General features: G+C 42.4%; 1 protein-coding gene across 3 annotated transcripts in view; it reads right to left on the bottom strand.

The window, feature by feature from the left end:
- Positions 1–22,301, bottom strand: part of LOC148039893 (uvrB/uvrC motif-containing protein) — a 93,454-nt gene extending 71,153 nt beyond the window's left edge. For 2 of the 3 annotated variants that reach the window (XM_087695064.1, XM_087695066.1), the window contains exons 1-5: positions 21,536–22,180; positions 21,030–21,089; positions 20,856–20,953; positions 12,333–12,411; positions 12,124–12,217 (exon numbers count right to left, since the gene is read on the bottom strand). In XM_087695064.1, the coding sequence (XP_087551190.1) occupies positions 12,124–12,217; positions 12,333–12,411; positions 20,856–20,953; positions 21,030–21,089; positions 21,536–21,982 (778 nt within the window). In that variant the 5' untranslated portion in view covers positions 21,983–22,180. The other variant, XM_087695065.1, reaches the window with a different exon arrangement.
- Between the last annotated feature and the right edge of the window lie 5,046 nt (positions 22,302–27,347).

Raw genomic sequence — 27,347 nt, 5'->3', positions numbered from 1 at the left:
GCCTTGTCATCTCCTGCATGTGAGCCTCAGTTTGAGTCAGACGAGGACTTTAGGAGCTCTGACTTGTCTATCACTTAATTTGACAGAGGAGGTAGCTCATTCTAGAGCACTCACTTTATTGCATTTCAGTGCATTGTCTCCTTCAGTTGGGATTTTATGTGCATTTCCCAGGGCAGTTTCTGCATTCTTCAGCTTGCCTCACCTGCCGGACATTGTCCATCTTTTCGGGATTTTTCTGAGCATTACTGGCAATTTTACCAGCATTAAATGCTAGTCAGACATATTTTTGAGACATATTTTTTACCTCAAATTTCAGGTCGGCCAGTTTTTGGGTTTTTTGGCTATTTTTATAGTCATTTCCCACTTGGCAATCAATTGTATTATCTTCCCTCCTTCCTAGGCAAGTGCACACTCCGACTCCGTCATCTTCGTCCGTCTTTGGTGCTGCCGTCATCATCAGCCTAATCTGGTGCCCTCACTGACGCTCCAGGCTGCGTGCAAGGGCTGATCAATCCACAGTTTTGTATTCAGCATTCATTGCAATCAGTGCAATATTTCTTCCTTCATTTTCTACTTCCTCTCTCTCTCTCTCTCTCTCTCTCTCTCTCTCTGTGTGTGTTTGTGTTCCTTCTGCCGTTGCGCACTCTCACACAGTATCAGAGCATGGTATCATCACCTAACTAAGAGCACGGAGGAGAGCTTCCATTGCAGAGGAGGACACCATCAAGTGCAGCCCTTCTTCCATCCTTTCCAGCCCTTGGCGATGCTGTCCAGGCTGAAACGCAGCCTTCCATACCTGCATTTTGCTGTTTTGCAGCATCAGGAGGAGTAGGCGACAATTCTCTAGGTGTTTGCAGCCTGTGTTTGCATCAAACGCAGCCAACAGGAGGTCGTCCACATCAGCAGAGGAGGAAGCGTCATCATCTAGAGGATAGGTGACAGTTTTTCTCTCCAAGCGGCTGCATTTTCTCTCTCCTCTTGCAGGTGACAGCATCTTTAGGGTCTTTTCTGACATGGGAGGCTCCATCTTGAGTGTGTGTTGGTTGCAGATTGTTCGGTGTTTTGTAGATATACATGAAGATGTCTTATCACTAGTTCTTTGCTGACTCAAAGGATGAGGTCTCTATTCCTTTCTCTGAGAGACGAAGAAATCTTCGTGCTAGTTCACGTGACAACCAGAGGTCATCTAGCCCGATTGTACGTGATCCCTCTCATCCCCACTCTCTTCATGTTTCAGAAAAGGCTCGTTTTGCTGGCCTTCATATGCCTTCCATGGCACCCTCTATACAGGTGTCCGTACTCCATTCTTTGCCCAAAGAAGACTAGCTTGATGGTTCCAACTACTCACTTTGGTTGTGTAAGGTGGAGTGTATCATTGATACCTTCGATCTTTGGGAGTTTCTTACCCACCCTATTCCCCGTCCAGTGGAGGATTCCACCGTTGGATCATCGATGGACCGTGCGGCCTTATGGGATCGGCTCAACTCACGAGCTCGATCTTTACTCTTTATGAGTTTACAGGATTCTCTCCTAGTGCATGTGCGCAGGTTGCGGAAAGTAGCGGAAGTGTCGACAAAGCTTGCTTCTTTGCACCATCAGACAACTTTTGCCCATCGGATTGTGAACACACCCTTAGCACACTTGTACTTTCATATATATATCTATCTAAAAACCTAAAGAGGTACACTCATGATTGTACCCACAAGTCGTGCTCACTCTCCTCACTACTCTCTACTCTACTCTCTTGTGCTATGTCACTACAAACTGGTATCAGAGCACGCAAGGAGTGCACACTTCTTGAGATGCCAGGCGTGAGCAAGGTGAGGAGGCGACTGCCAAGGTGACAATTCCAGGTCGCGAGCAAGTAGGCGAGATAAGTCGAAGGCAGGCTCGTGTGCAAGAGAGGCAGTCAACAGGTGCAGGAGAGTACGACAGGCAACAATTGTTGCAGGTCGACGGGGCAACAATCGTGACTCCTAGAGTTGTTGCTAGAGAACAGGCGACCTAAGCGACGGGTCAGGCAGCTGATGCGCTGCTAGGCGAACAGGATACGACAATCACGCAACTAACGGCGTGTGTGGTGGGCGACAGGACTGCGAGCTGACAACACGCTAACAAGTCAACACGTCGAGTCCGACGGACAGACTCTCTTTTTCGTCATTTTTGCCAAATTCTTACAATTTTTCCTCTGTCACTACGGAGTGTTCGCACGCGTATGCACAAAGTTCAGATTTGTGCAATCTTGGCCCGGAAATTTGGGGATTTTCCCGGATTTGGAGATTGTGATGCAGAGAAAGACCACTTGTCTCAGAAATTATGAGAATTTGAAATTTTGCCTCCGACATTTGGGGCATTTCATGTACATGCAAGAATTGGGCTGAAATTTATCCAATTTCTCGACATTGATGCACATTGGACCCCATGCAATTTGGGGCTTTTGCTATTTGGGCAAAATTGTACACCGTTTGGTAATTTTATGTACATGTGGGTTTAATTCCATGCAATTAGCACTTAGAAAAATTTGGGGGTTTTGCTGAAATTGCTCTATTCTGGCAAAATTAACATGTTCTATGCATGTCAGAGACAGTGTAAATGTATGGTTGATGCTTTGAGCACAAAAATTTTGGGGCTTTTGACCGTGTGTGTCAAATTTTGTGCCCATGGGTGCATGTGCAATAGAAATTGCAGCTAAAATTTGGGACTTCTCATGCAATGTGATGTATTTGCCCTTGAAACAGCTGTAATCAGTTGTGGAGTGCTGTGGCACAAGGTTTAGTGCTTCTGAAAATTTATCTGCAGATCTGAAATTTCTGCTTTTATGTGGTCATTTATTGCTGGTTGGTACTTGTTTGTACCTTGGTCACTTGTGTGACAGTTTGAGCCTGCATTTGCTGAATTTTTTGGTCACATTTGGGCTGAAAATCATGGCTGGCAGCAGTGACAGCAGTAATCTCATCTCATGCACATAAAGAAGCTTGAAGGAGCACATAACTTTGCAATCTCGCAAAAACAGTACTACAATATCTTGTTGCAAAAGAAGAAGGCAAAGCCGATTAAGACCAAAGGGGCAAAGCCCACAGATATGGAACAGGAAGATTGGGATGAATTAAATGAGCTTGCATGCTCAACCATCGATCTATCGATTTCTGATGCCTTGTTGTTTAAATTTGAAGGTTTGGATCCTGCCTATACTATTTGGACTCGACTAAAAGAACTGTATGCACAGAAGAGTGCTGCAAGCAAAGTGTATTGGCTGAAAAAGCTTATGGATTTGTGTATGAAAGAGGGTACAGCAATGTCTACTCAATTGAGTGAGTTTAACTCCATTTTCAGCCAGCCGGTTGCCTTGAAGTTCTTGATTGATGAAGAATTTAAGGCTACGTTCTTACTTTGCACTCTGCCAGAGAGTTGGGATACATTCAAGACTGCTATGAGCAATTCTAATGCAATCCTTTTGTATGCTGATGTAGAGAGTACTCTACTCATGGAAGAAATGAATCGACAGAACAATGCATCCAGTAAGTCTTCCAGTGCTTTGCATACTAGGGGAAGATCATAGCAAAAAGGCAAATCTGATAGCAAGGGACGCAATAAATCACATGGCAAGGATGTTGAATGCCATCATTGTGGCAAGAGGGGTCACTTTAAACGTGATTGCTACAAATGGAAAAAAGAGAAAGAAAAGGGCAAGAAGACAGATGATAGCAAGGAAGAGAAGAAAAAGAGTCAGCCTAAGAAGAGCAGTGTCAAAATTGAAGAAGTGAATGTAGTCACTCATGACAGTGACAATGGGAATGACATACTCTTTGTCTGTTCACACTTTAGTACATATGCTTTACTTGCAGATACACACGATGACATGAATACTTGGCTTTTAGATTCAGGTGCTTCCTTTCATGTCGTTGGAGGACATGAGGGATAAGCTTGCGTCCCTTGGCAGGATGATCTCTTCGGAGGATATGGCCATGATTCTTTTGACTTAGCTGCCATCTCCCCGTTTTGATGTCTTCTACACCAGACTTCTTACATCGAGGACCCGTAAGAAGCTTCTATGGGAGGAGCTTGCTCCGCTTGTTTTGGAGCATGACGAGCGCGACAAAGAGGTAGCCAGTGGATCCACCTCCATCAAAGCTTTTGTTGCAAATTCAAGAGGGGGGACATAGAAGAAAGGGAAGTCACAGGCTAAGAGACGAGAGTTCTTCAGGTTTTGACTCCAACTTGGCGAAGCCGAAATGCCAATACTGTGGGAAGGGGACACATCTAGAGGAGAAATGTTGGAAGAAGTATCCTCACCTTCATCCGGGAGCGAAGCATGGAGCTAAAACATCCGAGCCTTCTACCTCTACTCTGGCGGTTATCCATGAGTCAATGTTCCTTCATATTGTTGACTTGGAGGAGCCTTCTTCAATGGTTGCCTCATCTTCTGAGAGGCCTTGGCTGGTTGATAGTGAAACTTCTAGTCATATGACTCCCCGAGGTGATTTGTTGCAAGATCTATGCCCTTCTGAGGGTTCAATTATTGTTGGTGACATTGTTTCGGTGCCTATTTGTGGTGTTGGCACTTTGCCTTTATTTCCCGACCCCGCGTCGAGCTCCCTTTCATAAGCTCTTTATGTCCGAACTTGGGCTTTCCACTCCTCTTAGTCTATGGCCTTACTAGGCTTGGTACCCAAGTTGTCTTCACCGAGCAGACCATTTGTATTGAGGATTCTTCTACAGGGGTTGTTATCGCGATAGGTTGGCAAGAGAGCGGGCTTTACAAGCTCCATTCCCCTTCTCTTATGCAGGGTCCTCCGAGACACTTGTCTATTGTTACACCCGTTCCCACTAGTGCACCCTCTTTTCCACAGATTCCTTCCCATCCCCCACCCTCTCCTCTGGTGGTTCCCTCGTACCCCCCATCCCTTTTAGAGAGGGACGATCTTGGTGATGCGGCTATGGATTTCCTGGCCCCCAGTGTTTCAGAGGGGGTTTTCCAGGATCATGAGGAGCTTCTTCATCAACAATCTTCATCGACGGACTTCATCGACATTGGCATTCCTCTTGCCACCCCAAGATCCGTTTCTCCCTTGGCCTTCTACCACATCCAGGATCTGGGAGGGGATATTAGCAGTCATGTTTGTCATGCGTTGTCATCTCCTGCCTGTGAGCCTCACTCTGAGTCAGACGAGGACTTTAGGAGCTCTAACTTGTCTATCACTTGTTTGGACGGAGAAGGTAGCTCATTCTAGAGCACTCAGTTTATTGCATTTCAGTGCATTTTCTCCTCAGGTTGGAATTTTATGTGCATTTCCCGGGGCAATTTCTGCATTCTTCAGCCTGCCTCACCTGCCAGACATTGTCCACCCTTTCCAAGATTTTTTTGAGCATTCTCGGCATTTTTACCAGCATTAAATGCTGGTCGAACATATTTTTAGCCTCAAATTTCAGGTCAGCCAATTTTTGGATTTTTTGGCTATTTATAGCCATTTCCCACTTGGCAATCAATTGTATTATCATCTTCCCTCCTTCCTTGGCAAGTGCACACTCCGACTCCGACATCTTCCTCCATCTTCGATGCTGCCGTCATCATCAGCCTGATCTGATGCCCTCACTAATGCTCCGGGCTGCGTGCAAGGACTAATCAGTCCACAGTTTTGTATTCAGCATTCATTGCAGTCAGTGTAGTATTTCTTCCTTCATTTTCTGCTTCCTCTCTCTTTCTCTCTCTCTCTGTGTTCGTGTTTCTTCTTCCATTGCGCACTCTCACAAATCTGGTAACTAGTTCAAGAGAAATCTAGTAGCCTAGCAAGCTTTGGCGGTCCGGATGCCTGAAGCTAGCTACTAAAAGAAACAAGGCAAAGAAGTGTTCCATTCATAATGGATTACTTTTTAAACAAGACAAAGTGTGTGCGCCCAAGGATCAAGATATCCACAACAAAATTTTGTATGAGTGACATGATTCATCGAGCACCTAACACCCCAGTATACACCAGACTTTGGCCTTAGTTGCGCACTACCTTTATTGGCCACATATTAAGACTATGGTTGAGTCTTATGTACGAGAATGCCCACAATGTCAGCTTAATAAAGCTGAACAACATAGACAAGCGGGGATGTTACATCCTTTACAAATTCCCAATAGAAAGTGGAGTAGCATCCCTATAGATTTTGTAGTAGAATTAACACATATGAATCAAGTCATGACACAATCTGGGTTGTGGTCAACGAATTGAAAAAAATAGCTCGATTCATTTCTACAAAGATAACTGTGAAAAGCCACGAATTAACGGGTCTCTTTGTTGAACATCTTTACATACTTTACGGTTTGCCCGACGAAAGAGTCAGTGTTGACAAGGATCCTAAGTTCATTGGCCATTTCTAGCAAAGGAAGTTCCAAAAACTGAAAACTCAATTGTCCACGTCATTCTTGAAGCATCCTCCTAAGATTGATGGACAAGCCAAGAGGACAAATCAAACCATGGAGGATATATTGTGTGCATATGTCTCCCATAGGTAATCTCATTAGAAGCATTATCTTCCTCAAATTGAGTTTTCTTATAACAGTGCTAAGTATTCGGCTAAACTAGAAATAGCTTGTTTATGCTTATGTATGGTTACAAGCCGAAACCACCAATTGCCATCAAACTTTGGTAAAATGCGGTCCATGGCCAACTTTCTCCACAATATGCAAGAGATGTTGACAATTGCTAGGAAAAGCATTAAAATGGCCCAAGATTGTGCTATATTCATCATAGTGGCCATGAAGTGACTAAGTGTGAATGCACTAAGGTCACTTCAAGGTTAGGGGTAGTTGAGTCCTATTTATGTGACTCAAGGCCCTATTGTGCATTCATTGTGCCGTAGGCCAACATTCGTACACCAAGATGGTGTGGGCTAGTGGTATGGGATACCAACCCTTGGGATATGGTCATGACCCGAAGTGATGCTAGCTCCCAGTATCGGGGGTGAGCCCTTTGGCTCTAGGGGAACATTTCAAATCCAGCCTCCTCAAAGTTGCATTAGCTGCTGCCAAGCATCTTTAGACATTGTCCGTTGCTTTTTGGGATCCATTATAGTACAACAAACTCTCCAATTTATACTCTCTGCCCCAATCCTAGAGACACAACTAGAGGGCCAATATTCACTTTGCATAGTGTGTTTATTGCATTGAGCATTGTATATATTCATCTTTCACTCATTCATCTTCAGTGTTTGTTGCACTGAGCATCTTTCACTCATTCATCTTCAATGTTTGCTGCACTGAGCATTGTATACATTCATCTTTCACTCATTCATCTTCATTGTTTATTATCTTTGAGTTACCTTAACCCTAATTCATCTTCATTGTATATATTCATCTTTCACTCATTCATCTTCAGTGTTTGTTGCACTGAGCATTGTATATATTCATCTTTCACTCATTCATCTTTAGTGTTTTTTGTCTTTGAGTTACCTAAACCCTAATTGTGTTCTTTATCAATCTATGCTTTGTCGTACGATTCTGTTTCTTATCTATAGACAAGTATCTCTACATGGCATCAGAGCTAGATACTCTCAAAAGAAACCTAGGTTTTTGATTGGAGAGCTCGTCATCAAAAACATGTTCATAGAGGGAAGATGACTTCAAACACTTCCACACCACTCCAATCTCCTGAATCCTCTATGTAGAGACTCAAGTAGGAGTGGGCCTCATAGCTTGCTTTGCAAAGACCCAACAAAAGTGGAGAGACATCGGACTACCATAGAGTTCATAGACCTTATGAGATCACATGAGCCAAGTACGACATCATCCTTATGTATCGGGCTCAACAACTGCTGGATGGTAAAGCTATTTATCCCCCTTAAATTCCATGCACAAATCTATTATGAAATGAGTGCCTTGGTCACTAACGAGCTCAATGGGGCAGCCAAACTTCGAGATGACTTGCTCCCAAAGAAACTTGGCAATGGTTCTTGCATCATTTTTCCTTGTTGCCGTAGCCTTTGCCCACTTCGTGAGGTAGTCTGTGGGGCTACTATGATGTATTTTGCTTCTGAATATTGAGCACCAAGATTGACGGGTCCAATGAAATCAAGGCCCCACTTTTCAAATGGTTGGTATGCTATCACTGGTGTCAACTCCACCATCTTTTGCTTACATATGGAAACTTTGGTGCACTGGCACTCATTGCAGTGTTTAACAAACTTAGCAGTATTTTGCAGGAAGGACGGACACTCCACTTGGGACTGGCCATCCTATTGGAGAAACTAGCACAAAGTATAAGCCTATTTTCTCCTCTCCTCCATCTACACCCACGTCAGATATGCCTGCTTTTACTTCAGTATCAGCTTCTTTTATTACTTCTTTGCAAGATTTCAGTGATAATCAAGAGGAAGAAGCTATTACTCACAGTTGCTGCCATCATCAGCTACCCAAATCTACTCTCATCAGGAGGTGCTGCCAGCCATCTACACCAGCATATTGGTTACTATCAGCATGTGTGCGGTCTCCTCCAAGCTGTTGCCAACCTCCACATGGCAACTGCTGCTGTCTTTTGATGGCTGCACATCACTGACTGCTGCTGCTGCTGTTTTCGAGGTCTTTCAGCCCAGCTACAGCTGCCATGACATCACATACAGCTGTGTTTTGTCTCCTAGAAAGGAAGCCTTATTTTGATGCTCCACAACCCTCACAGCTGCTGCATTCTGTTCAGGACTTGTTTGACTGCTGATTCTCACTGGCAGATTCATGTTTTTCTGCTACAACACTTTGTCATTATTTGTGTTGTATTGCTGCACTTGGGATCCATACACAGAGGATGTCACTCTCCAGCACTCTCCCTTGAGCCATTCCCATGAGACTCTGAGAGTCATTGGTTGTTGGACATCTCTGCTCCTGGAGATCTGCATCTGTATCATCTTCTACACTCATTGATTTACAGAATCCATCATTCATCAGACACTCCTCTCTCGTTTTTTGTGTTTTGCATTCTTGTCTGAATTTATTGTGTTTTAGTCGTGTAGATTCTGTGTTCTCTCTATGCAAACCCTAGCATATCATGGTATGAGAGCTGGTGCTCTACTAAAGGTTGTCTTGCAACTATTGTGGAGGCTTGGTTTGTATGAGTGACACAAATCACATGCAACCAATTGACAATGGCTGAGACACCTCTGTCTTGAGACTCAATATGTAAGCTCAATTCTTTTCTTAGGTGTGCTTTTGAACTCTTTAGATTATCTATGACAATTCTTGAAGCTATACACTTTCTCCAAAGCTATGACACAAAATGCAACAAAATTGAGAGCTCTCACCATTAATCATTGATTTTTGCTCTATGCATGCAATCAACCCTCAAACTGACTGGTCAGTTTTGATGCAGTAAATTACAGTCTCACCAAGCCTTTCACAAGAAAGATGATTGTTAAACTTTGCAAACTGCAAATACATGATAGGCCTTTTGGGTTGGGAAAGCAAAAAAGAGCTACATAAGGCATACCACATAAAAGAGATAACAGATACTCAAACTTCAGTGACAATGTTGCAAAGTAGGGCATGCTCAACATATCTTGCTTCTCTCTTCAAATTGTTGATTGAGAGACACAACATGCCTTGGCAGCAAAGAATGGAAGATTCAACTCTCTAAGATACAGGTTAGCCCTTTAGATTCTAAGTTTAGGAAAGAAAAAGGGAGCTATGCAAGGCACGAAAGGGAAACAAATACTCAAACTTCTACATACAGATTAAATGTTGACAAGTTACAATTGGACATTCTCACAACCCCTTCTTCCTCCCTTCAACTTCAATTCTTTAGGGGCTCTATCGCAAATCTACCAAACTCAACTATTGCATGGGGACTTGTTGAAAGACCAAGTATTGCAGCAGTTTAGTATGTTTACTTCATGTGGGGTGCTCATGTCAGAGGGGTGGCACCATGTCAGAAGCTTGGCTAAAGCTTGGGCCAAAAAGATAACAACAGAAAATGCAATTCAGAGTTAGATCATTTAAGGTAGGGATTTTTATTATGCTCAACACTCTACCATAGAATGGTTTATCAGCTAGTCAATGGGGGTTTATTAACTGAGAAAGATAGAAACTTTGAAAGAGGAGGAGGAGAAAGCCTTACCACAAAATGGCAGTGTCACCACTTTGCCTCCTAAAGTACCTATAGTTAAGTCAAACTTTTTGCACAAAGGTCTCTAAGAAATTAGCTACAGAACTGCATATGGAGCAAGCAGTATATGTTGCAACATTCTAATTTTAAATGCAATTGAAAAATGACTGTAAGCCATAAGCATTGTGAGCGCATTAGGTTTATTGTGTATGGAACAGGGTTTGTGAACCCTAGTATAAGTCAAAAACCCTAACTCTACAATGAGTCACAAACCCTAACTATAATTGTGTAGTGATATAGTATGAGGTGATGTATAAATAGTCATGCAACTATGACGTCACACATGATGTGTTATACAAAGAATCTATGTGGGATCCATGATGATGAATCATTTGTATGTCAGGTGAATATCAGATTCCATAGTGTGATGGCATGAGTTAGTGAGATGAAATGATCAGATGGGGCAAAGTGTTGCATCACACCTAATAGCTTACTTGTAACTAAATAGCATGGAAGCTATTAGTTTGCTCATATGTAAGCTATGGCATATGGGTTGTTGAGAGTTGACCATGCTAGCAAGAGAATGGCAAAAGACAATCCCCATGGGATCATAATTGAGCATGCAATCCTATATTCCGATGACTTCTATTTTTGTTTTGTGTGTCCTTGCCGAGTTTCATTACCATGCATCTTTTATCACTTGAGCCTTAGAGCTAGCTTCTCTATGACTTCTAATTTTGTTTTGTGTCCTTGCCGAGTTTCATTACCATACATCTTTTAAAGGTAGCACTATTCTTTTTCATTGCACATTGATGTGGCTAGCTAGAATGATGATTCAAAAAAATACGCACATATTATACGTATGTGACATGGGATGATGGTGAGCTGACGGTACAGTTGCATATAGGCTTTGTATACATGTGCATAATGACACAATTGTGTGACTGCATGCCTAGGTTCTTGCAAAGCTACTTGCGATGTGGTTTAAACACTTTAGCAACTTGGTTTTAAAAGATGATACTCATTTAAAAAAATGGAAGAGGAAAGTGAGCAGGAAGTACAAATCCCAGCTCAATTTTCCTTTTACACAATCGCTGTAATTAAGTTGTGAGATCAGCAACAAACATGCTCTTACAACACAATAGATGTATCAGTGGTCTCAGTTTCAAGGCTTTTACTACCCTCATGACATAGGATATCAATATGATGAAGTTGATTACTCATTCAAGGTGATGCAATCCATTCTCTCACCCGCGAAATTTGTGATACATTTGACAATGTCAATAATGCTACCAAAAAAGAGTCTTTTGGTCTCAACTTGGAAGGAAAGGCTGATACCACCCGGAAGTCCTGAAATAGAGATTACTCTAGAAGTAATTTATCAAATAAAGCATAGCTGCTTTTATTTAAGATGGTGTCTGATGTAGAGAGTAACAGCCTCGTCCGGGCAGGAAGTATAGATTCACAGGTCACTAATGGGAGCAGAACATGAGTTTGTATAGCAGGGCTTTAAGCTTAACTTGAGGTAATGTCTACATCCCTCTCAAATGTTTATTACTAGATCCACTTCACTGTTCTTTGAGACTGAAATCGTGGCCATAGCACCTCAATACATCAACCACTCAATCCATTACTGATGTGATCCATGCTTTTGTTCCAAAGTTAGAAGAGTCTGAAAAAAAAAAAGCTTGCTTTCATTTCTCTCTCTATATTAAAATACCAAGCATGCAAACATGCCTGCCAACACAAAGCCTCCTTTCAGTTCCTGCATTTTTGTAACACCCTGAAATTCTTACAGCATGATTTGTGCATCATTGTCCTCATGTTTGAATGGTCCAAACTAAAGTACAAAGACAATGAACTGCATCAAGAAACACAAATCATTGCATTTACATTAAGATTGTCTCAAAGCATGTGAAGGTTGAAAAGTTGACCACACCTTCACAACAGTAAGCAGAAAGAAGAGAATACTGTCACCAAATTCTGTTGTAGAACTTTACAACACTTGATTTGTTTTGAAAGATGAGTTGAGAACTTTCGATAGGCATACCAAACTTCAAATGCCGTACTTTCTGACCAAGCCGAAATGCGTATTGCACATTTTGATAAGCCATGGCTTTGGCTGCAGCAGCTAAAGATTCTGCCTGCCACAACCAAAATCAATTTACAATATCAATCCTTATTGATTAGCCTTTCAATTTTTACTTGAACAACATGGTCACAATGTGGCACAATTTTTAAGAGGTGATTCAAAAGAACCTCCAATTTGGATATTTGATCCCTCAACTCTGCAGCCCCTTCATAATCTTCATTTTCCACAGCCTTTCGTTGTTCATTTCTGATTGTTTAAAAGGAGCCGTCAGATTTCTGTTACAAGTTTGTAGAGTGGCAAAGAGATCAAGCAGAATATATTGGTATGCCTCAAGGAAGCATTGACCCAAACTTTTTTTACAGACTCCCTGAAGAAGCATGCTAAGACATCAATCATTTAGGTGGAGGGGGTCTAATGTTAATGGTTGACCTCAAAAAGTAACAAACCCCATATTAATGTGTAACACTTTTTCAAGAAACAACTGAAGTGCATGTGCTCAACTCAATTAACCTGAAGCTGAATGATACTAGACCATTGACACTCCAGAGGCTTTGTGATAAATAAAATATGGATGGCATCACCATGGATACACTAGGAAGCCAATGGTGAAACGGCAGAGTTGAGGGGCAGCGTGTTTGATGCAGTCAATTAGACAGGCTGCACATAGGCAAGAGTTGTAGGGTAGTGTTTTGAAGAAGCGTACAGGACTACCGAGCAGCTTGGTATCATTGGCAGACAAGGCAGTCTGAGCGTTGGTTTCCATGTGGCTGCCAGCTGGACAAGAGGACAACCGGTCCTAGTTGGAGGCAGCACTTGTTTCTAGGCGGCTGGACAGGTTGACAATGGGCAACGGCACCTCAGGCAGGGTGAACTGGCAGGCTGAACTGGCAAACAGGGTGAGCTACGTGGAGCAGCATGACTGACAAACTGGATAGGCTGAGCATGCAAACAAAAGACATTTGAAGTAGGGGCTTCTAGCTGCACAGATTTCCAGGTGGCGGGCACAACTAAGCAATGACAAAAACATGCCCGAGCATCAAGTTCGCTGCAGGTTGGTGGCAGACAGGCCAGGGAGGCAACATTACTGGTTGCAGAAAGGTTGCGCATCTTGTTGGCGGGATTTACTTGCTCTGATACCATTGAAGGGTTGTGGACTGATCATGAAGAGGAAAGACTGGGCTCTTGAATTGAATCGGTCCCAAAGAGCTCCCTAATTCACAGTAGATCTGCTGCAGGGATCCACTATGAGACTGTGAATGGGGGTGGTGACAAAGTCCCATAGTTGGAGCCATCCAATTGTTCTTTCTCAAGAAGAGAAGGAAGTACAAGTACTTGAACAGATGGTGCCATACTAGCTAGGTGGGGCCCTTAATGGCTGCAAGGGTAGAAACATGGAGAGATTGGGGTGGAGATTGAGCCCCATCACAGTCCAAAGCATGCTCCAATCTTTGATCTCTTTGGTCTTCGAAATGATCCCCCTGATATTGTCAGTCGTAACAGTCTTCATGACGATCACCTCTGTATCAGCCGTCATAACACCAATCTTAACTATCCTGGTCATTACTACACCAGTCCTTGTGGTATTCGACAAAGTGACAGTTCACGCACTCTTGCCAATCATACCGGTCAGCCATTGTCCTTCAAAGAACCTGCAAAAACAGAAAACAATGTGTTTCGATGAGGAGGACTCTAGAAAGTGAAGAGGCCTGCTATAAAGGCTGACTAAAGAAAGCAGCCAAATGTATAAGGACCGTCAGGGCCCAACAGTTCGAAATCATTGCTGGAAAGCTTGAATTTTGAGGTCACCAGTACCCCTCATTTGGCGATGATACCATGTGAAAGTGTGCAACACAAGAGATTTATGAACAAACAGAGAAAGAATGGAAGAGAAGCACAAGATGAACATAAAGAATGAAGGAACATAAAGTGCATTGATCTGAAAAACAAAGCACAATACAAGGCTGCACTGATCAACCCTGGCACATTGCTGGATGCTGAAATGGGCTGCAAGTAGCTGGAAGAGCAAGCGGTGAACAGAAGAGCGGAAGCAACTAAATAGAATAAGTGCTGCTGGCTGCTGAAAATTGTGAGAGTGTGCAACAGAAAGAGGAAAGTGAACACGGAGAGGAGACAAAGAGAGAACGCATGAAAGAGAGGGAACAAGGTGACTGCAATGGCTGAAGGTACAAGGCTGCAACAGTCAGCCCCAACACGCAGCTCTACGCGTCAATGTGAGCACTAGAAGGTAGCAGGGGGATGAAAGAATGAGGAGGGCTGGCTGATCACGAACGGTCAATGATGGATAATGGATGGTGGGAGGGTAGGCTGCCTATATATAGGCGAAGAAGAGGCAAAACCCTAGCCATACCCTAGTTCTGGTCATGCTTTACATGGTCAAATCCCTAAAAAATAGTCAAAAGTGCACATAAAGAAATGTACTAATATACCCTCCATCTAAAGTCTCTAATACACACAAAATGACGGACAAATACAATGTCAAAGCTCCTAATGCCCTTTGACTCAGACTAAGACCCGCTCTCATATCCTAGATGTGGGAGAAGACCAAAGGAGATGCGGATCTAAGGGTGGCAAAAAGAGTGCCAATGTCAATGAAGCCGAAGAAAGCCAGCCAAGGAGCAAGACCCCCTCTCCAAAGAAAAATCCAATCAAACGGAAGGCCACCAAAGGGCAAGGGAAATGGAGAGGCCTCAAACGGATCACTCTTGAAAACTCCACTCGGGGATGGGTGAGCCAAGTCTCTAACCCAACTATGAGAGGATAGCAAGGAACTACCAAAGGCACCATAAGCTACATAGAAACAATAGGGACTAAGGGCCAAAGCCACAAGAGATGGTGGCTCAATGATGAAGAAAAGAGGTGACCACATAAAAGAAAGGCCCAAAGTAAAGTGGAAACCTTGAAGAAACTCCACACAATCCCGGAAAGTCCCCCTCTAAAACACAAAGGGCCAAGAAATCCACAATCGCATCACCAATATTGTCCCCCACTAAAAGGGATGGGAGGTGCAAGGGAACCACTAGAGAAAATGGTGGGGGATGAGATGGAGCTTGTGGGAAAAATGGTGCACAATCAGGAATGGGCGCGGCAATAGAAAGCTGCCTCGGAGGGCCCTGCACAAAGGAAGGGTTGAATGGAGCAGAGATAACCCTCTCTCCGGCCAATCTATCATAAAAATGACTCTCGGAGAAGAATCCTCAACAAAGACAACCGGCTCGATAAAGACAACACGGGTCCCGAGCCTAGGAATGTCACAAATTGAGAGGAGAGGGAGGCCCAAGTCTGAAACATGTAGGGCCTTTGAAACGGAGCTCAATGGACAATCACACAATAGAGGCAAGGTGCCAACACCACTAATAGGCACTAAAGAAATGTCCCCAGCAATGACAATACCCTCAAATAGACAAAGATCCTGTAATATATCACCTCAAGGAGTCATAGGACTCAAGGCACCACTGTCAAATGAGCCAAGGCTCCTCAGAAGTAGAAGGCTCCTCCACCTCATAAATGTATAGAAACACGGACTCAATGGTAATAGTAGGTAACAAAGTAGAGGTAGACAAAGGCTCCAATCTAGATCCACCCTTTGCTCCCGAACGAAGGTGAGGGTGTTTCCTCCAGCACATCTCCTCGGTGTGTGAGACCTTCCCACACTGAGGATACGTGGTATACCCTCGACGTTGCCTCTCAAAATCTATAAAACAGTCGGAAGATGACTCCAATTTCTTCCTCTTCTCTTTCTTCTGCTTGGCTTGTCTTCTACCTATAGATAAAGCCGCATAAGCATGGCCATGTACACAATCTCCGTAAGAATCTATCTCACTATGACGCACATCCTGCTCAAGCACCAATGGGACTAGCTCCTCCCTGTCAAAAGATGACGTACCAGCGAGAGAGTAAGGTTTTCGAGGAGGAACACAAAGTGAACTCGGCAAACATGGAGAAGAGAAGAGAAGAGAAAAGAAACTCTGATGAATGGAATGACGAAGATCTGAATCATGGAGTGAATGTGATACAAGGGAACAAGGATGTCGTAGCACAAGGAAGATGATGAAGACACCCACGAACCACAATGTCCTCCTGAAGGGGTGTGAGGGCAGTGGGGAGGCTGGAGAGAAGAGGTGACAGACTGAATGAATCAGCTGTGAGGAATGAATGAGAGAGTGGCCTATAAATAGGCACAGTCAGTCTAGGATTGCGCCCCTTTTTGGGGCTGCAAACCCTAAACGCAAAACGCAAAAACGCAAAAAAGCAAACTGCGGGTGAAGGGTGAAGGGTTTCTCAACACGCCCTCCATAACGTGCCTAGGTCGCGACACGTTTTAGTAGTCCGTGATCTAAAAGATGCCACCTCGCACTCCCATGGAATATCACAGGGTTTGTCGGTTAGCGACTCCCGAGTCTACTCCACAACAAAACATATCAACCAACCCTGTCAAGATCAACCTAAATCTTCATGGGTTTCTAATGCTCAAGTCATTCTACGGCCTTCGAGCATCCGTCTGAAGATAGACAATCTACTTTGTACAGAGCATCTAAACGAGGCAAACTCATATTGCACTTGGTTCAAAGAGAATGGGAAACGAGAGGGATGCTTTGCTCGACCTCTCTACCCATTGGATAAAGTCCCATTCCGGTCCCCTAAAATGATATGAGCCGAGGTTCTACCCTACATTATCTAAGGTCAATACGTCATCGCGATTTGAATGTTGAGAAGCCTCCTAGTTCTCTAGGACCATCCTGCTATAGGACAGACCCATCAGGGATTCCGCCCACCCGCTTCCCTTAATAGCTTTAGTTTTGTACTTACCTTAGTAGTAACATATACAAGCAGCTTCCTTAATTAACCCGTTAGTCACATGTTCCTTTACGTAATTTTATGCTCTAGCACGAAAACAGATCAAACAAATTCCTTGAAAGTAAACTTTATATTAAAATTTCAACTTAGATACAAATCCCGTCCATGGGACGATTCCCGCAATCCGTAAGGATACGTCTTATTTTCCTCCAAGTTTCTGCCCTTGCACTAGTAACACGGCCTCGAGATTCCTTCCTGAGTCACGTAGACCATCTGAGTAGGACCCGGAGACAGAGGATTTATAACTAGAGCCCCCCGTGGCACCCGAGCATCCTCCTACGAACAAAAGTTTCTACAGAGAGACCTCTCACGACGTTCGGTCCACATTCCCGACGTGGCTATCAAAAACCCCCTTGGATAGGATTAGCAGCTAGCTAGGGGTGCTCAACACACATTTCCCAGGTGTTTCAACCTGAATCCAATTTGAAAGATTTTCTTCTTATCAATTCCTTTGTTCGATGACTCCTTTTCCAAACAGGTGTTCCTAAGTACAAACACAAGCAGAAGTGTACAATATGCACTAGACAATTCTTTGTTCTCTCTACCGAAGGAAATTCTGATTTGATGCGATAGCATCTAGTCTCGACTTTATCCTCGTTATCGTCCGAGATTTCCAAAGATAACCTAATTTAATTTCCTCGGTCTTTTGAATGAAAGAGTATCCTTGCAATGTTGATTGCAATTTGGGACATTGGCTTCCCAACAACAAAACCCTACATATTCATTTGAACTAGGGTTTGTTGTGTAATTCATATAGTTACTTAAGGACTTTGAATTCCTTTCAACTTCAAGTAAGATGGGCCTTGAGAAGAATCCTTACAACTTCTAATACTTCAGGATTTGAAATTCTTTCGACTTCCTAAGAACCTTACATATTCTATCACAAGTTCAATCTATATTTTGTGAGATGTAATAGGATTTCCTAATATTTCAACCAAGCAAACGGATGCGGATGCATAAAATCTATTTGGCTTGATTGCAGTTTAATGCGTATTTTTGAAACTTCTCATATATATATTATTAGCATGAAATTTCCATGCAATTTAATGACTTCTAAGTACAATTTTAATTGATCACCTAAGATGAATGCGATGAACAAAATTTTCCTAGTACGCTCATTATCTCGAAACATGCTCAATTAAGTTGTGATAATTAATGCAAACGTTCTTTTCTCCCAATTTCTTTTTCCTAATACAACGTGATGCACCTCATTCATAAGAGATGTGTTTCTTGTAGTTGCAGTCCCTTGGTTCGCGGTCCCGTTGATTATGGTGGGAGTTTCGGCATTTGGAGAGATCTTTCGCTTGGGGGCCATCGTCCGCAAGTGGATTCGAGAGATAAAGAAAAAGGAATGGATTTGAGATGGGAGAGCGTAAGAAAATATGTCTTAGTCGAAGACCGAGATAGAGGGAATTGAGCTAACTCTCTTCCTCGCAGCCTCTCAAGGTAACTCCTCTCTCTCTCCCCCCCTCTCTCTCTCTCTGAAGGGGTGTGAGAGCAGTGAAGAGGCTAGAGAGAAGAGGTGAAGGACTAAATGAATCAACCGTGAGGAATGAATGAGAGAGTGGCCTATAAATAGGCACAGTCAGTCTAGGATGGCTCCCCTTTTTGGGGCTGCAAACCCTAAACACAAACCCTAAACACAAAACGCAAAAATGCAAAAACGCAAACTACAGGTAAAGGGTGAAGGGTTTCTCAACACTCTCAAGTGAGAGTCTGCCCAATACGAAAAGTAAGAAGACTAGTGTAGAATACATCATAAGTCCCTGATGGAATATGTGAGAGAAGTATCATAGCTAGGTTCTCCAAAGAAATGACTATACCAAGGAAAGAAAGCTAATTCCAAATCTCCTCCATCCTGTGGATGTGATCTCTCATCATAGGGGAATTTGCGATAGAAAGGTGTCATAGCTTCAACTCAACAAATAATCAATGCCCAAATGTCCGGATCCAGAAGAGAGATGCCAATCTCCTCCAAATCTTTGAAGTGGTGTGGGTACATCTAACATGCATAAGCACAGAATCTATACAACTCAAAAGGAATAAAGAAGAGACTCTAGCATTCGACAAATCCCATAAAGTTGTTGAATCTGCGATCACACCATCATGAGGATCTATGCTAGGTTAGGGTATAGGGAGAGTAACAAAATCCTAAAGGTGTGTGGTTCCACATTGCATACACATTGACCATAGATATCCTTCAATAAGTACCTGCAAGAAAACAAAGGAGATGCTGCCACTAGAATGAAAATAACCAATACTAGGTGTCCTCAGTATAATCGAGGTCCATCAAGCCATGATACAGAAGAAGACTAATTTAGGCAAGGTAGACGGGGAGTATCCAATGCCAAAGGGAGCACACAATGCCAGCCAAAGAGAAAGAACAGTAAATGCAGAGTAAAACAGGGCTTTAGACTGTAACCGCAGCCAATCCAGGGGCTGGTAATGTACCAAGAGTGCCCCAAAATGGTGTACCTACAATAAATGCAAATCTGCCCTACTACTGGTCTAAAAAAGAGAGGCTGTCCAGCACCTAGAATAAGTTACCCTAGTCAGAAAAGGCCAGCTAGTCTGAAATGCAGTAGAGAAAGGACGTTGTCCACCTGTAAACAGACCACCCAACAAAGCACAATGCCACCCAGCATAGAAGAGCTGCTGCCCAGCAGAAAGGAGCCTAACCAACAGCAAAACACAGATTCAAGGGGAGTTGCTTGTAGAAAACGCAGGCAATGCAAGGCTTGTTCCTGCAGCAAGTGTGCTGGGGGCTGCCTGCACTAAAACACAGGTGATAAAAGGGCCCTATTCCAATAGACCCAAAAACGTAGCATACAAGGGATTTGCCTTCAAAAATGCAGGCCTGAATGGGCAGAAAACAGGTCACCCAGCCTAGTAGAAGCTGCCCAGCTGCAGGTTGAAACCGCCCAGCTTGCTAGAAGTTGCTCGAGGCCAAAAACGAAAATCTGCCCTGGTAAATGCAGTAGTAAAGGGCTGGAAACAAGCCGCCCTACCCTGTTTGACAAACGCAAGGTTTGCAGCATGTGTAGAAGGCACCCAACAAGTTTCATCACGTGGACAACATGCTCCTCTTCAAGATCTCCAGCTCCTACACATGGCTCTAATACCATGTGAGTGCGCGCAACAAAAAGAGGAAAGTGAACACAGAGAGAAGTAGACAAAGAGAGAATGCAAGAGAGAAAAGGAACAATGTAACTGCAATGGCTGACGGTACAAGGCTGCGACAGTCAGCCCCAACACGCAGCTCTACACATCAGTGTGGGCATCAGATGGTAGCAGGGGGATAAAAGAATGAGGAGGGCTAGCTGATCACTTGAGGGTCAATGATGGATAATGGATGGTGGGAGGGTAGGCCACCTATATGTAGGCGAAAAAGAGACAAAACCCTAAATATGGTCAAACCCCTGAAAAAACAGCCAAAATTGCACAAAAAGAAATGCACTAATGCACCCTCCATCTAAAGTGTCTAAAACACTTAAAATGACAAACAAATACAATGTCAAAGCTCCTAATGTCCTCATCTGACTTAGACTAAGGCTCACAGGCAAGAGTCCAATTGGTCTAGCAAAACCAATTAAAAGCACAATGGTAGACTCTAAATTGAGACATGCAGCAAACGAGAACCACAACTTTTCATAGCACAAAGACACTATTGAGTGTCAATGTTTTCAAATTGAGCAAGTTGCAGCCAAGACTAAACTTCTAGGAGAAAGTACCCACCCTAATAGAGCTGATTCAGTCTGAAGAAGCCCTATAGCCATTAGTTTATGTCATTGGCAACTAAATAACAGAAAACCAACCTTAGCCGCAAAATTGTTATCGCCTTGTCTTGAGCCTCATCTTTTGAAGAGGCAGAACCCAATTTTGCTTCCTTCTGTCTTGCAATCTCTTTGTCCACCTGGAATCAGACTGCTTACTCATCAGATGCATAAAAATGGGACCAAAATGTTTACACAGACATCAAGAGATTGTACCTCTACAAGTGATTCTCGAAGTTGTTGTGCTGCTTCATACTGATCCAGATTTAAAGCACGCTGGGGGTAACCAAAAAGGGAGTTTAAAGCATTCCAAATTTCTGGACAAGTTAAGTGCTAAAAATTGTGTAGCAATATAAACATTTCAAGTGCTAAGTTGTTCAAGCCTGTTAATCTATCAAGCCAATCCTATCTTTTGAGAGAATCAGCAGGCTTTACAGTAATAAAAATGTGTCCAAGTATAACAACCGGACTGTATGTGTAGTCGTCTCATTATCAAGGGAGTCAAGTTGATGGATAAAAAGAGCAGATAGTGTGCATTGATTAACTCTGCAGTGGGCTCTTCACAAAGTAAGCCATTATGTATTCACTTTAATATTGCCCTGGCAATCACCTTATGTAAGGTGGTTGTGTTATGGTTATTATAACGGCTTTCCATAAACCTTCAAGATGGAAATATGATGGCCCACCAAGTGAAGTTGAATGAGCAGCATAAGCAACACTACCTGAAGTCTTGTGGTTAAATCGAGTTGGAAAAAGAAGAGTAAAAGCTCTTCATTGGCACTATCGCTCTTCTCTGCAGAAGGTATCATGTCAACATCCTTGTCCTTAGGCCAAGCTGCAGCAGAAACAAGAGAGCCCTGTTTGCAATGAAGCTGGTGGGGACCTAGCATAGAGCATAATCCATCAAAAGCAAGCCCATTTGGCAAATTCTGCCGGCAGAGGCGCCTGTGAACCCCTGGAATGCTGCCCTGCTCCTGAATTAAAGGAGCCCATGAATGCTGAAGTGTGCTTCGTCTTGAATGCGAGGATCTTCCAGAGAAAGAAGCTTGTATGAGGCAGGAAGCTGATGGGCTGGAATGCGAGGATCTTCCAGAGAAAGAAGCTTGTATGAGGCAGGAAGCTGATGGGCTGGACCCTTCCAAGATGACAGCTGAGCTGTTGGACTTCATTATATTGCCCCGGCAAAATCAGCTTGTGAGGTCCATTCTAGATACGGTCCATTGATTATATCTGCATTCACTCGATTCAAACTTTCTGTTACTGCGTGTTTTGTTTTGTGCTACTGAAGCCTTCTCAATTCAGCACAGAGAGAGAGAGAGAGAGAGAGAGAGAGAGAGAGAGAGAGAGAACACAATTCCTGTTCTCAATTCACCAACCGAAGCACTGACGACCGATGCGTTCACGTTTTCACGGTAGGCAAATTTGATGTTTGATGAAGCAGAAGAATTATATGCAACGATCAAGACGTCCATTTAGCATGTCCTTAGCTCCCACACCACTCATACAAAATCTTTTATTTTATTTTATATCGCCATTTGAGTGTGCACGATAAAACTAGGTTTATTGTAAAATGAATTGTAAATTTTTATTTTTTAAAATAAAATATTGAACTTTATAAATATTTCATCTATTAAAAACCAAATATATAAATTTTAGTTATAAAAATAGTAAATATGTTTATTTTGATTCAAATATCATTTTTAAAGTTTGGGTTGAAAGGGAGTTGTTCTTGTGTGGGTTTCTTGGGGTAAACTATTTTCAATACGAAAATGGTTTTGTAAAAAGTATTTGGGTCACATAAGGGGGTTTCCAATAATCCGATTAAATATTAAATAATAAAAAAGTGGTCACTTTTCTCAAATCCATCGAGATTGACTTGGGTTTGCCAATTGAAAAGGGAGGTAGGACCTAAAAATATGTGAGGATTTTTCGTGAAAACAATGATGGGGGGTGTTTCCCAAACAACAAGGTGGTTTTGAAGAAAAGTCTAGAACCCCCCATGTGGCCTAGAAGGGTAACTTTCTAAACCCCCTCCCCTCCCCCAAAAAACCCAGGCAAGAACAACTCTAAGGATTTTGTATCTACTACCAAAAATGCTTTTCACAAACACTCTCTGCACCTAAATTAATTAAGAAATAGTTTCAGACTTACTTGTCCCTGCAACTAGCCTAGAATTTCAAATTGAACACGTGTGCACTTTTTTATTTCTTATCATATTAAAACAAGGGCAAAAGCTTGCCTTTTTGTTATTTACATTATTTCTTAAACACGGGGCACTTAATAGCTTGTTATTGACACAAGTGTGTGCAAGACAATATTTGAAAGATGAATCACCTTATCACCGTTACGATTTAACAGTATATGCCCCAATTGGCAATGCTAATAATGGTAAATTTTGTTACAACTATCCTTTCAGTGCAAAAAGTCTGTTTTGCCCATATAAGAAAGGCAAAAACCACTTTGAAGATCATTACCTCAACTTTTGAATGTGTAGACAAAACACATCATTGGTCCTTGTAAACAAATGAAGCATTGCAATCGTGTTTTGTCTACAAAATAAGGGCCAAAAGACTAGCAAGGTTTATGTAACCAAATGCCTAAGTGGCATGTGACACCCTTTCAAGTTTTTATTAAGAGTTGGTGGTGTAAATGTTTATTACATGTGTAGCTTTGGAGACATGCAATATGAGTCCTACCACAAATGACTTGCATGGGCACATGGCATTAACTTGAAGTAGAATGGCCACACATAAGTTTTAATTGTGGTCTACCAAGCTTCTTGATGCACTATCCCAACACAATGTCTCCACATGTCATCAAATCAAGGGAGTGAAGGCAATGCCCCTCTTTTTGAGAGCACGACCTTCACTTTCACAAGTCACATTGTTTTTGAAGTCCAAGTCAATGGAACACATCCATGTGCCATTCGACTTTCATTGTTGTCAACACACACAAGTGAATTTGACTTGCACATGTCTTGGCTCTATGGGCATCATGCTATGAGCCTAAGTGTCCTCATGGCAATTTGCATGGTTTATTTAGACTATAATTTGGTTTCATCTTGTATTTATCTATTAAAGAGATCTCCCAAGGCTACAAGGCCATTGCATGAGTAAGGAAATAGATGCCAAGCTTACATGACAACATCTTGATTTTTCTTCATGTTTCTTCCTCTATATTTTAAATCCATTCAAGCTAGCTTGAAAAAAAGTATGTAATATTAAGGTATCTCCCAAGGCTTCCACCAAGGCTACGAAGCCATCACTGGAGCAAGGAGAGAGATACCAAACCTAAATGGTAGCACCTCCACCTGGGTGGGGGGGTCCCAGGGGGGCTAGCCGCCCCCCTGGCGGGGGTCCGGGGGCAGCGCCCCCGACCCGATGGTAAAGGGAATATTCCCTAGCCAACTAGTGGAGGCTCATATGGTAGGTCAGTCAGGCCGACCTAACAGCCTTCGCGGGCTATAAAACTTAACCCCTTCACAGCCATCGATCACTCATCTTTCACCCAGTCAGAGTTGTTGTTCCAGCTAGCCTTAAGCTCTTCACCTATCTTCTATCTAGATCCCCATCTAAGCTTCACACAGTGGAAGCGCACAGGTGGACAAAGCCATCTTTGTATTAGTTGTTTGGAGTTAAAGAATTTACTGATTCTCCTCTTATCTGTTGTGTACTCTCTATCTCTTTCTCAGATTCTGTTCGCTGCGCCGTGTAATATTTTACACCTAGGAGTGGCACTTTGTGCTCTAGAAGCTCAACAATGAAGTGATAGAGTACTCTTTGTTGAGTTAAGAGCATCACTATCTCTTGATGCATTTGCCTCTCACATAGATGGCTCAACAATGAAGTGATAGAGTACTCTTTGTTGAGTTAAGAGCATCACTCTCCCTTGATGCATCAGCCTGTCACATAGATGGTTCCATCTCTCACTCTTACTCTCTATCTCTTTCCCCCTCCACTCACTCTTCCATGAATGCAAGCAAACAAGAAAAGAAAATACAAGAATTTGAGAAATGCTCACTGATGTCTCTCCTTCTTTTCTATAGTCCAAAATTTTAAGGTGAAGCCTTGTTGACTCAACATATATGACTCATGGAAGCTCCTATTGCTTGTACTCATCCTCAATCGATTCTCTTGTGCTCTTATGAGTGAAAGAATGAGAAGAAGAATAAAAACAAGAGAAAGCAAAAGTAAAGCGAAAAAATGAATAACGATATCAAATTCCTTTATTGCTCTCTACCTCACACTCTCAAGTTCTCTCGTCTTTCAAGCTTCTCTCTTGCATTTCCCATTACAATGCCCACATGCCTTTGTAGCTTGCCTACATAAATTAGAGTTAGAGTGTGCACATCTATCTTGACATTTACAAATGTGTTGTGTAAATCAAACATGTGGGACTTTTAATTTGTACGATGGATAATAAATTTTACTCGTAGATCTATACAACTTGCATGAGAGTGAACCTAGTACTAAGAGGCTCTAATGTTACATTTGAATATTATCCATGTGCTATGAGATTCTTTAAAATTGCCACTAGAGTTCACAAAACATGGAAACTAATTGCAAAATGCTATTTTTAGCAATGCTATAGGCTAAAATAGCTTCAAAAATCATTTTGTTACTTTCTTGACTCCCATATGGGTCTTCTCTACCCATTTTTAGCAGTCGGGCCTCAACTGCTTTTGACAATTATTTTTGGCAACTACTGTTTTGAGTAGCTTTTGAAAGTAGCATTTTTGATAGCTTGTGGTTTTTTGGCAACTTTCTTTACATTTTGGACTTCAACTACTTTTTTTTATCATTGTTATTTTCAGTAACTATTTCCATAATTACTCTTCTTAGCAGTTGAATTCCTTTTATGCTTTTCTCGCTTGCTCTATATCTTTTTCCTTTTGTTTGCCCTTTTTACTATTCTTGCTAAAATGTAATATTTTGGTAATTGCTATTTTAAAATGTATTGAAAGTAGTTATATTTGTCCCTTCTTATGTGAGTGCCATTCTCATCAAAGGTAGTGTGTAGTGGTGCACATCATACATGTGAATGCTAGGACATGAGCAGCAAGACTCCATGAAGGAGTAATGGTTGTTGAGGATGCATCGGTGCCTACTGATGTATGGTAATGGTATGGATGTTTTTTAAGCTAATGATTGTAGCACTACTTGTCTTTCAAGTTGGTTGGCAATAGATGGGGTGCACTAGATGATGAGTTTTTTTGAAGATGGAGATATTATTGATGTTGAGTGATGAATGCAAGTTGAAGTATTGGAAAAGAGTAATTAAGGACAAATAACTTGTTGGAAGCAAAGATAAAGAGTGGTGTCCTCTAGGCTCCTTAAGACCTATGATCTAGAACATGATGTGCTAATCAATATATCGTGATGCCAGGAGGCATATTCCACGGTGGATTCCATGAGGTTTTGCGGTGGATTCTGTAAAATTTTATTGCCAGGGCTCATACACAAGGTGGATTCCTTGTGCGAAAAGTCGATGGGGACGCCTATCCTTTTTGGGCGTCTTGTTAATTTAATGTGCAAGTGGATGATTCCATAGCGGGTGATTCCGCAAAATACATATTTAAATGAATAGACGTTTATGCGTTTAGAGTGCGCACTCGCTAACCAATTTATTTATTTTGTAGATGAAGATTGCTAGGTATTCACTTTTGTCGGTCTAATTTTATTATTTTCTAATAATTGTGAATGCTTCAGTTGATGTGTAGAGCAGGCAGCGGTGGAGTTGGGAAGCACTGGAGGATAGCGTGTATTCAAATCATTATCATTTTGATGGATGTGCATCTTAGGCATGGCGCCAATATTTTGACGTGCTTATTTATTGAAGCGCTTGATATTTATTTATTATTTTTGTATGCGCATGGACACACGATTTAAATATTTGTATTGGACATTGTATTTGGGTACTGCCCGTGACTCCTTGGGCGCCCAATAGCTTTAATTCTTTAGTGGGACAAAAGCAAACACAAAAGCTAAAGCATGCTAATTGTAAATCGAGCTATTTTTTGAGCTTGGAGATCAATAATATATAAAATGCATGCTTTGTGGAGTGCTCACACAAGTCATGGGGGAAAATTGTACCCAATTAGTCTCTTGCTTCATGTCGTGCAAGCTTTCTTCCTTGTTCTTTGTGCAAAAGTAGAGTTCTTTTGTTCTTGGGGACCTTTCGGTGCTCACTACACACGCATACAGCGTCCGATCTGTGCACCAGTGGTATTAGAGTGAAGCTGAGATCGAGAGCTTCCAATCGCTTACCATCTTGCCGGAAGGTGGAGCTCCTGGAACGATCAAGCTCTACAGTCAGTCTCGTGGCAAACGGTCGATACCAGCATGTTCCTAGCAGTCAAGAACCCCTTGCTATACACTCAGATCGCGAAGGACCGGCCTCTACAAAGGCGGAGGACCACGCGGAAAGCTTCTACAACAAGTCATTGATTTTCTCTGTTCAGAGAATAAATTTCCATCAATTTCCATTAAAGCTTGGAGTATAAGCTTAGTAAGCTTTAGAGGAAGCTTTTAAAAA

This window comes from Lygodium microphyllum, chromosome 2 (assembly GCF_053477565.2).
Source record: "Lygodium microphyllum isolate KBCC chromosome 2, Lygodium_microphyllum_v1.1.10, whole genome shotgun sequence".
Classification (NCBI taxonomy): domain Eukaryota; kingdom Viridiplantae; phylum Streptophyta; class Polypodiopsida; order Schizaeales; family Lygodiaceae; genus Lygodium; species Lygodium microphyllum.
The sequence above is the reverse complement of the archived record's forward strand: the minus strand, read 5'-3'. Positions and strand labels throughout refer to the sequence as shown.